The sequence below is a fragment of the Scatophagus argus genome, chromosome 6 (genome assembly GCF_020382885.2).
Source record: "Scatophagus argus isolate fScaArg1 chromosome 6, fScaArg1.pri, whole genome shotgun sequence".
Lineage (NCBI taxonomy): Eukaryota > Metazoa > Chordata > Actinopteri > Scatophagidae > Scatophagus > Scatophagus argus.
This window is the reverse complement of record NC_058498.1, coordinates 8,101,509-8,113,238: the sequence shown is the minus strand read 5'-3', so window position 1 is coordinate 8,113,238 and position 11,730 is coordinate 8,101,509. Positions and strand designations below refer to the sequence as shown.

Genomic DNA, 11,730 nt, shown 5'->3' with positions numbered 1-11,730 from the left:
CAGGTGAAATACGAGCAGTCGCACAAGCATCAAACAGCTGGAGGCTGAAATGTTCACGGGCCAAAGTTGCTGCTGAGTTTCTCACACTGGCTTCAAATCAGTGCAGGAACCGAATATTCTGCGCTGAGGTTTTCTTGGCTCCAACACTGTTTAACCACAGTACATTTCTGCTAACTGCTATTGTAAAGTCTACACAGCATCGCTCCCTCTGGGAACACATTAACCCCCCCTCACAAAACACTCAAAGTGTTCCCACAGTTAAAACCAGTTTGCGGGGTGTTCCTTCTTTTCACTTCACCAAAGATTGCTGTGGAAGCAGTTTGCTGTTGTTGCTGTAAAATGCCAGAATGAGCAGGTGTGATCAGTTTTAAATGCTTGAAATTGTAATAAAACAAGTGCTGCTTGGTGTGCCGAAGTGAACTCTGGTCATTTAGACACTTTTTTAAATGTCATTGTTATTCCAGGCTTGCTGCTGTTTCCAGTAAAAACAGACTAAGAGGATGGCATGTGTGGACTGAGAGGGCAAAGCACTATAAAAAAAATCACTGTGGTGGTGGTTTAAATCATGAACTTCACCAAGTCAGAGACGTTGAGTATACAACTGAATCAAAATTTGAATCAGAAAAGTATTTAACTGTCAACTGTAGCATTCAAACCTGAAATCACAGATGAGCTACTGACGATTTAAGTTTGGAAGAAAATGAGGCCAGAGTCAAACTGTCCCACCAAAGTAGCCACAGAAAAGATCACAACGAAACTCGGAAATGTTTTCAATCCTGCGTATCTTTTACTTCTTACTGGTTGTGACTGTTTCTTTTAGTAAAAAAAAAAACAAAAAACTTTGAAACTGTTCTCCTTTCTAATACGTCTTCCTCTCTATATAAACCAGATCTGTAAATACTGTTCCTTTGAGTCATATGTGTGGATTGTGCTGTATCGACTCAGACTTGCAACAACAACAACAATAACAACAACAACAAAAAATAAAAACAAGGATGAAAAAGAAGAAAAAAGTAAAGCAGTAAAACTTTAAAACTTCAAAAGAGCCATGTTGTACTGTATCTGCATTCATTTCTAGGCCTGCTCGTGAATGAATGTGTCACTCTGTTACAAAGCAATACCCACTACAGTATCTACACAAAAAAGAAATGCCATCAAGCTTGGTAGAGGTTGCAGACTTTAGATCTTCTAGCACACAGAGACATGTACTTTATTTGGTCTCATATCACTGCCTCTTCGATTCCTCCTCAGTTCGGGCCATTAAAGATGAGAGAATATGCTGTGGATGTTTTTAATCTGTTCTTTGTGGTAAAACAATAAAAAGTGACTAACAATCAGCCAATCCTTGTTTTTGAAGATTTTGTACCCTTTTGGGGGGGGGGGTGACATGGGCCTGTTAACTGCTGAGTTACAATCCCAAAATGAGGTGATAAGAAAGATTTGCACTAACTTAGCAAAAAAACCCAACACCAACCCTGTTCTGCTTCGTAACCCAGACAGGAAAGTTAAGATCCGGAGTTCAGTGCCATGATCGCTCACAGTCGTCAAGCTTTGGCTTCCCATTTTGGTGGGAAATGTTTGTCCCGCCAACCTGAGTATTTCACTGTTTTGCTTTTTGTCAGCTTATAATGTGAAAATGTTTTGAGAATATCAGCTTCTCTGAAAAGATAATAAATGTGTTGCCAGACATTATGGTGAAAGATAATAGACAATAGGGAGGCACGGTGGTGCAGTGGTTAGCACTGTCGCCTCATAGCAAGAGGGTTCCAGAGTCGAATCCCGGTCTGGGCCCTTCTATGTGGAGTTTGCATGTTCTCCCTGTGCCTGTGTGGGTTTTCTCCGGGTACTCCGGCTTCCTCCCACATTCACAACCCCAAAAATTGCACATTAGGTTAATTGGCTACTCTACATTGGTGTGAGTGTGAGAGTGTGTGGCATCCAGTCCAGGGTGTACCCCGCCTCTCGCCCGTAGTCAGCTGGGATAGGCTCCAGCCCCCCTGCAACGGATAAGCGGTATAGAAAATGGATGGATAATAGATAATAGACAACAACTAAAATATTTATGTTATTGCAGTTATGCATAATTTGTCAAAATCCCATGCATGTGTGCCTTCAGCATACCTGGTACAGTGTAGAACTATAGGAGCGATTTGAGCATTTGAATTGAGATTATGGACTTTGATTTTTAGAGAACCATGTTTAATCAAATTTAAATCCTGCCCTGCTGAGAAATGAATAGCTCAAATAAATTACAGGCCAACAACAAGTGAAATTAAATTCATCCTTACTTTGCTGTGGACATTCTGGAGCTCTTCAGAAACCTCATGTCCACCCAAATCATCAGTACATCAACATCATTTGCAATTTCCCAATCAACCAGCAGAGGGAGAAAGACACCAGACTGATTATATGGACACACACACACACACTTCCTAAATTCATTTATTACACAACACAACACTGCCTTCATTAATTCAGCCTCCATCTATTGCCTTTATGTCCAGTCAGTTACGGCATTAATTCTGTGTTGGCATCACATAACCCGTGTTGTCTTGTTGTATTATGCCATATTGACAATAAGCATCCTTGCACGAATGTCCATGTTAAACAGTGTTTATTGCCAGCAGCATTTACTTCAGAACACAGCGGCAAAAGCCAAACAAATGTAGGCTAGAGAGTGACAGCAACAGTCGACGCAACAAAAATGTTACCACTCCTCACAATAAAACAAGAACACACTGAAATTATGACACGATATAGTAAAAAATAGACCAACACAGGTATCTGTAAAGGGTTACGGATAATAAACACTGATTAATTGCACCCTTTGACACCCAGCTGTGGGCAACATTCGAGTATGTCAAGAACATGCAAATTGTTCTCCACAGAAACGTATGGCAAATAGTCCATAGCATATTATATCGTTCATATGAAACATGAGTTTTTGCATTTTTTTTTTCTTACAACCAAATATTCACACGTTAACCTGTGCCATAAGTGTGCAGGGTAATGTAGGAATATTGAAAATTCGTTTGGTCCAGGTTTGAGACTGTATATAGTCAGTCTGTAAACATTTTTACAGGAAAAATCGGCGCCTTCTGTCGTTAAAGTTGAGCATACAGCCCCAATAAGTGCATCGTTCCCTCCACTGGGAAATCTCATGGCCAAATTCCTTTTAAAAAATCTGCAGTTTAACGTTGCTGTTCGCCAGTAAACACATATACGATGTAGGACGGGATTTTACACATCGAATATATTAAATGCAAACCACTCTTTATTTCGGTATAAATCTAATAAACCAATCGGCGATTATTCGCTCCACTGGAGGGAGGCGATAGTGATGCCATGTTGATCCTCAAAATCCCTTTTATCTTATTTATTTTTCTATATAAAAATGCAACTTGTCCATATTAGCCGATTAGAGCGGAAAAGTCTCATCAATCAGTATTTTCAATTGTGTCCAACCAGGTATGTTTATATGTTTCAGATGCTGATAGCCGCTTAAATAGCCGAATATTAATGTACAGTTTGGTCTACGTGGCCCTGCATTCACCCCTCTTAGGAACGGCACACATTTGGGCTACGCTACATACTGAAAAACCAACATTAACAAAGTCCAAGGAGCTTATATGCTGGTCAGTAGCCCAACTGCAGCTCTGTCACTCCGGCTAGTGCACTTGAACTTCGTGTGGCAGCAGCTGGCAGCCGCTGTTCACATGGGTGAGGACTTTCTGCTTCAGCTGGGCCACTTGCTCCCGTAGCAGGCTGGCTGTGGAGGCCAGGTCGGTGTTGTGGCTTTTCAGCGTCTTGACCTTGTCCTCCAGCCTGGAGATCCGCTCCAGTTTGCGCATTCGACACTTGGAGGCTGCGATCCGGTTCCTGAGCCTCTTCCTCTCGGCTTTCAAGCGCTCCTGTGAGTCAATGTCAATGGGAGAGAGAGGCGGGCTCTCCCCGAAGCTCTGGACGTCGGGGACCGTCTGAGGCTCCTCCTTCAGCGGGACGCGAGAGAGCTCCGGCTGTGGCGGGGCTGCCCCCAAATGATGCGGCGGAGGAGGCGGGAAAGGGACTGTGTCCGTGGAGTAGTTGACAGTGGTTTCCAACGGCCCGCTGCCATAACTGTTCAAGTTCGTGTAGACCGGTAGATCCGGCTGGACGGTGACCGGGGCGATGTTGGCGCCCAGATCCAGGCCGCTGTTCGTCTGCCCGGCCCCGCTCAGCTGATTCTGCTTGTGTAGGTCCTCCAACGCCTTCACGAAGCCCTCGGCGAACTCCTGCTCGTCCGTCACCGTCTTCGGGTAGAGGAACTGCGAGCTGGTGGGAGTCGTGGTGACCATTCCGTTGGACTGGATGATTAGCCTCTCGAGCTCCGGGGAGGCTAGTTTGAGCAGCCCCAGGTCCGGGGAGCTGAGGATGCTCTCGGCGTCGCGGAGATGCGGTTTGAGGTCTGCGTCATCCGCCAGGCTCAAGTTAATGTCCTTCTTCATCATTATTTCCGTAGTCAAAATGACAAGTCGTACTGTTCAGCACTGCCTCAGAACTGCGTCCATAACCTCACACAAATAAGCAAGAATGCGAAATCTCTTGTGTTCAATCAATACGCTCAACACGCGACTGAACTCCGCTCTCTGTCCTCTGCTCTCGAGCAGGATCTGAGTGTACTGCGTGAGCGCGCGCGCTGCCTCGAGCTTTTCTAGGCTCGCACGTTCCATTATGTCACATCAGAGCACGCGCACTGGGCAGAAATTACGTTTTCCAGACTTTTATTTTACCGAAGGGACCAACCGACAAGAGAGGAGGAGACGAGAGGGAAGTCTCACTCTGGGCCGCTTTCCGGTGTTCAGCTACAGGCAGTGACTGTGGATGTAATAGTGTGTTAAAGGCCTAAACTTTGACAGTGTTTCTTTGATCGTACTTTTCCACAAATGTTTGTTTATTATGCCAATTTACATTTTGCTTTAATTGTAAATACAGTTTTTTTTCCACAGAAAGAAAGCATGATTGTCTTTTTGACCGCTGGTTTGTGGGTTTTTCCAACAGCAACTACAATGGACATCAGGATGAAAAAGTCTTTTCAACATCTTTTCTATCAAGTTACATGCCCCAAGAAAAGATAGAGTTTCAAAAAAATTCTTCAAAAAACAAAAGGCACTAATATGAAGTTTGTTATGCTTCTAAGTCAAAGTCAGTGACAGATGACATATTGCAATGTTAAACAACGGATACCCGATATGAACTTCAGTCATGCTCGATTCTAGTTATGTGTATAAGCTACAGTACTTATACTTCAGATGAGTATCTGCTAAAGATGATCATGAGATGTGGTTGAAAGTTCTGGGGACAGAAACAGTAAAGAGACCTTATGTGAAGATTATCTGAACTTCTGTTTGTAAGGTTTTGTATGAACTTTCACTCTCTCCAGAGCGATTCATTTTCTCAATAGATGATCTTTGGTGCAGGTTCTATTGCCAAGGAGAGAAGGGAGAAACTACAAACACTGAGGTGCTACATTGAGGTTTGTTTACATAAATAAATGCATAGTTCTAAATAATATGTAATTATTTTAGAATTATATGATAAATGTATAAGAAATATCTCAAGTTGCACAAGACATGAATTATAGTTTTTATTATACATCTGTGTGGTGTCTTTGTTCTCACTTCTGCCTTATGTCCTCGGCCAAGACACTCGTATTCCTGCAAATCAGAATTAGGAGAAGTTCAATCTGATTTCAACACTTCCTCTGGTCAGCAGACAGTTTTCAGTTTGGTTTTCTGTTACACAAAGTCTCAAAACCAATTTGCCCATCCAATGAAAAAGTCATGTCAAGTCAATTTTCTTCTCAAGAGTTTTCATTTTCCATAGCTGCTTTTACATTTTTTTTTTATTTTAAAATTTGATATAAATTTGGTACCAGTTTTCTAATTACAATATGGACCTTGCAGTCAATTATTCTGAGTCTGTTTGGTTTCCTACCTTTTCATGTGATTTTTAATTTTAATTTTTTTATTTTTGGCATTTGTCCTTAAATACACAGGCGCAAACAATTAAATCAATTGATAAGATTTAACGCTGACTTAATATCTTGAAGTATTTGGCTTTTGTTTGCTTCATTACCAGACAAAGTTGTGGCTTGTAAAGGGTTACACAGAGGGGGTGTGTGCGTCACAGGTAGGCCCCATCCATCACTGCAAAGCTTTTTAGTGGGCGGATCACATGATGAGCGCATATCTCTTAATGCTGTGGCGGAAATGGAGGTGGGGTTGGGGTGGTGTTGGGGGGTGGGGTAAACCAACAGAGGAGAGATATTTTTGTCTGAATATATTGTTCAGTGAGTGGGGGTGCTGAGCCTGCAATACAAGAAAAAGATGAAACCAAAAAAAAAAAAAAAAAACAAGGGCAGGCAATATGGCTGGAAAGGATGTTAACACACACGCAACACAGTTTTTCACTCTCTTTTCCCTTTAACTGACAACACAGCAATATGAAATGTGAGCTAAATATCAACGTTGAAGTTTTGCAGCCTTCGTCCGTAAATGTTGGGTTTCAAATTAATTTGTCAGATCGAGTAACTTCCCCGCAGCTGTGGAAATATCTTGTCTTTGTAATCGATGTGTAAAGTCACAGCACTGAAGAAAAGTATTTAGCCTCGCTTTGGTAAAACAGCGATAGTTGAAACATACAAAACATACAAAAATATTTTATTACAGGAAAGAGGTTTGATTTTTTTTTAAAGATGATCAAAAAAATGAAATTGTCCCCAATCAGTCAGCATTCACTTTAACCACCATAACACAGCTGCTGTTCTTGAGGAATAAAAACGACGGCTGCAACTTAAACCTTCAGGAAGTGAGAGTTTGAAAATAGACTTTGGCTGGAAGGTCACTTCACAGTTACATTATTGCTGAAGTGCTGGTACACAATAAACTGTACAATACAACATACATATAACATACAGGGTTACTCATGGTGTAAACAGTCATTGACCTTTTTTCAAGGATCAGATTCACAATGTAAAACAAACACACGGTTATACTTTACACACAACATACAGGGAGCAGCACTTAAAGAAAAATTACGCAGAAAAGTGTAGAATTTATTCAAATCTTAATTTGATTTTTCTTCTGTGTCCACGATGAGTGAATGACTCTAAAACACATCACAGCCAAAATAAGTATGAAATTTAATTAAAATGGAATTTCCAAACTGGTAGGCGACGCACAACCAAATTTCAAAATGAAACTGCAAACTGGACTTTTAGATTTGCGTAGAAATTAAGCCATACCCGTATACTTTCATTCTCTATGGGGAATGAATATAATTATATGAATATAACTGACCTTCCTGAATTGGTTGCGGGTATATTTTCCTGGATAAGCAAAACCTTGACCTGCTTGCAGTGCTATGTGAAAAGTCACCAGATCAACAAGAGTCATCCTCTGGGGAACCTGAATCTGTGCAGAAATCCATGCTAATGCAAGACATTTGACAAGAGCAGGTGCCACATCGAGAGCCACACCACCAGATGCCACAGTGTGCGTTAAAGGCGACAGCATCTCAAGGAGGCTTTGCATCGAGCTGAGTTACCCAAATACTGACATAAATTGAAACACATGGCAGGTAGAAAATTACTTAAAAACATACGATGTGTTTTTGAAAATGATCACAAATAGTCAGTGGGTTAAAAGTTAGATCACTAACCCTGTTGGGAGGAGAATTTGTGACATGATATTGTTAAGTTTCCCACAAAAGGCCCTTTAGTGTGTCGTAATATAATAACGTGTCAGATAAACGTCCTAAATTCTTACAACACGAGTTAACGCCAGCGGAGGAATAAACTCGGGCCTCTGGGAAGTAATTTTTTTGTCGATGACTGTGGGTTAATGCTGCAAGTCGAGGCGCAGAGGAATGAGCTGTCAGGAATGCTTGGCATCAGCTCGAACATTCAACTTCAGATGTGCCAGAGCCCAAAGGAGATCAGGGATGTTTTGCACTGTACTAAGCAACACGTGGTTGATGTGTGGATTGGACTTAAGGCATTTAGAAAGTGTTAATAGAAACTGGCATTCATCTTCTGTTGTGAGACAGAAACTTAAAATGCTGGCTGACTTTCATCTTCACATGAATGAATTTCCTGCAAATCTGCCGTGAGGGTTTAAAGCTAACGAAGCTCAACACAGTGTTGTGTTGTTTCTCAGGCAGCCGAACTGGGATATGTGCCCTTGTGTAATTAAATACTGTATGAGGCATTCTTTTCTCTTTCAAACTACTTACATTAATGCTGTGTCTTGACTCTGGCCAACTATGTTACAGCGCCTGAACACCAGGTATGTGACTTTGTGTGGGCCTGTGTGTTCAAAAATAAAACATGTTAGACATAATCTTATCTTAGATCTCATTTCCTTTTGCAGCGCTCGTCATTCACACATGATAATTCTGGGTTCAGAGAAGTATATTACGATGTATTTGTTTTCGCCGCTCTGGTGCTGAGACCTTGGACATGTGGACATGTGGCTGTAAAGCTGACCTTCGGGAAACCAAAGCTTGCACTGCTGTTGCAGTCATTATAAACTGTTATGTATTCTATGTGTATTTCCAGAACAAGGTTTATGTTATCCCCCTTTTGAACCGACATTGCTGACAGCTGGCCCACTTTAGAAACACTTGTGATTTTTCAAGAGGGAGCCATAAGTAACACTCAGTCACAATAAGTATATGAATCGCTAAATTTACATCAAAACAAAAGGTCAGGTAAAATACCTCATGTTAAAAGTTGTTAAAGGGTAATTCAGTTCATTTTGAGGAACACTTTGAGGGTAAGGTGTGTGTGTGTGTTTTATTTTACATATGTTCAGCTGTAAATTAAGTGAATCACAATCCTGACGAGTATGGGTTCACATGTATTTGCATGAATCCCACTAGCCTGCTCCATTTCGCCCAGTGACGTAGTTTCAAAGAGTAGGTGAAGTTCCACGTTCATGCAAGGCGTAGAAACCTCACACGTGAAGTGATAGTGTATCTGTGTGTGTGTGTGTGTGTGTGCAAATCAAAAGTTCACATGAAACACATGAAACACACGTAGCCACAAAACCTCAGCAGGCTTACGTCTTTTCATGGCTAAACATCAGCTCAGTCAGAGACATCATGTGAGTGAATGATGCAGTGAGTTTCCATACGTGATACAGATGAAAATTTAAGTTTTTGGCAATTAGGCCGCGTTGTGATGTCATCGTGTTTTTAAGACGGGAGGAGAAGCTGAGAGTAATGTAAGAAATGCCCCTGACGCCAAACGCTGGTGGTGGCGGAGACATGATGAATGTAATATGATGGACTTTGTGGGTGTGGGAGACGAGGGCTGCACAGTCAGCTGGTAGAACTTCATCTGTCAGAGACACAAAGGATGAAAAATATATGATTCATGTTTTTTTCCGGAACGTATTACAGTTATAGTAGTGCGTGTATTTCTGGCATGTGTGAACATCACAGGTTAATGTTACCCCACATTTACATATGTACAGTTTTCATGACACATTCGCTGCAGGTTCACACCGTCTCTTGTGTTGCACAGTATAAAATGACTGTAATGGTTCTTAGAATCTTTCTGCCACAACAATCTGAAGGTCCAACAGAATCAGTGATTTGTCATATGATTTTCCCAGCATAAGACAACAGTGATGGTAACAGAAGCGTTAAGCAATTTGCCTCAAACGGTGGTTTTGATCCATTTTCCAACCAGACCGAAAACAGAAAAATGCAAATTACGCTTTCCGGAAAAATCTTCCGCCTGTCTCAGGCAATTTTGATTTCACCCCTAAGGTCAAGCGTTTGATTTTATGCCAAAAGACATGCTTTTAATTTTAGGGGAAGATAGAATTTGATAACCACCGACCGTTTCAGGCTTTTATACATCCATCTTGAATGTGTTAAAAGATGACTGAATGTGGGAGGACACCGGGTTGATTTTCCATAGAAACTGTGATGCTGTTGCTGCTGATGTGCGGTGGCTCAGTGGCTGATGCTGCCACCTCAATAATCAAGTGGGCTTGAATATATGGGACCTGATCCTTTCTGTGTTTTCCTTCTCCCCATATCTGTGTACCCAGGCTTACGGTTGTGGTTGACAATGGGCGAGTCACAATTAATGTGATAATAACAGCAGCCCTCTGGTGTTGCTGTGCACACCTATTGGTCCACCCCTGCTGGTTGGGTGTCATGTATTTGTTCAGTACTCATGGGTTTATGTTGCAGCCCTTCAGGAAGTCCAACTGCAGCCATTTCGCGATTCAGTTAAATAAAGAAATCCAATTTTAACCTCGCCAGTTATGATCCCCCAATGCCACTCATGTGTTACCTATTTGAAAGTGTTTCGTCCCTGAGAGACATTTAGCTCAGCAGTCACAACTCCAGAAGTCTGTCCCTTCTGGCACAGGAGCTTTTTAAAGCACTTCTGTTCCAGGCCAGGTGCACCTGGTCACGCAATCAAGACGTAGCACACCTTGGCAGAACTAGAAAAGACATGTTCACAAAAGCCTGACTAGTCATTTGATAAGGTGGCCTGGGTGTGACTTCAGTGTGATAAATACCTTTACCTGCCTTTTATTTATTTATTTATTTACCACATTCACAGCAACCACACAACTGATTGAACATAAATCAGTAGTTGTCATGATTAATTTTGGTTGTAGAATTTGTCTCCAACATCTGTCTTCTTACTGAGAGAATAAAAGACTAAAAGTGAAGTGATGTTTGACATAATATGGGATGAGATGAAGCGTACTTACAGCTTGCCGTGGCCCAGTTTAAGTCCTGATTATCAGAATCAGAATCAGAATCAGAAAAGACTTTGTTGCCATGTAAGTGAAGAGGTTTCACGATGCACCAGCTTCAGTTGCCACATTAGGCGTGTATCAGATAACACTGTGAATTTTAGTCCACCTTGGAGAGAAGACGAAGCATGAGCACACTGCAAACTCACAGTGTATGATCACTTTGCAGATGTTTTGACTTTTGTTGACTGCTCTCTTTTATTTTTTGAGACCAGCACTTTCTTGAATGTGTATATTTGTATCTTTCTGTTAGCCCACCTGGCTTTTCATTTTAATTTACCTCACTATAGAGGTTCTGCTTCAGACAGTTAGTTCCTATTTCCTGGCATCAAAATGACCAGCCAGGAAACTGTGAGTGATGTCATGCTGACTCCTTTCACTGTCGTCTCGGCACAACAGGAAACTGCTCAGTCGAAGCATCCTCGTGCAAGACAGAGAGTCTCTTCCAGCTCCGATGCTGGAGCTCCTTGGGTGACTGTGACCACTGACATCTGACCTCCCTGTGGAGGGTGAGTATGTGTGAGTGGTCTCCCTTTGCTGGTAAATACAGCATGACAGATAAAACAGTGCAGACATTAAAACAAGATTTTCCAAAACCTTCACAAGGGCTTTCATTTTAGTTCAGAGGCTAAAAATATGCCTTGGAAGGAACAGTGTTTCTGTGAGATGAATGGAGAGAGAGAGAGTGATGCACAGCGTAGGGGGAGATGTTTTCCTGGCAGGCTGGGATTAGATGCGGTTCCATAAATATGTTAGGCAGCTCGGTATACTTTGTGCCCAGTGGTAAAAATAGGCCTTCTTCCCGAGGGAAGTGATGACGTCTGCAGCCAGCCTGCATCATCAGACACAAGTCGGTTTCATTCTCGCACTGGAAGAGGCAAAGAGAGATAGTGTGTGTGTGTGTGTG

At 41.9% G+C, this 11,730-nt stretch overlaps 1 protein-coding gene across 1 annotated transcript; it reads right to left on the bottom strand.

The window, feature by feature from the left end:
• Positions 1-2,426: 2,426 nt before the first annotated feature.
• Positions 2,427-4,780, bottom strand: jund (JunD proto-oncogene, AP-1 transcription factor subunit). The gene has a single exon (XM_046392549.1). The coding sequence runs from the start codon at positions 4,485-4,487 to the stop codon at positions 3,669-3,671; it is 819 nt and encodes a 272-aa protein (XP_046248505.1). The 5' UTR covers positions 4,488-4,780; the 3' UTR covers positions 2,427-3,668.
• Between the last annotated feature and the right edge of the window lie 6,950 nt (positions 4,781-11,730).

What these genes read in the sequence shown, in the direction of transcription:
- jund (XM_046392549.1), bottom strand. Translation starts at nt 4,487, where the DNA reads ATGATGAAGAAGGACATTAACTTGAGCCTGGCGGATGACGCAGACCTC.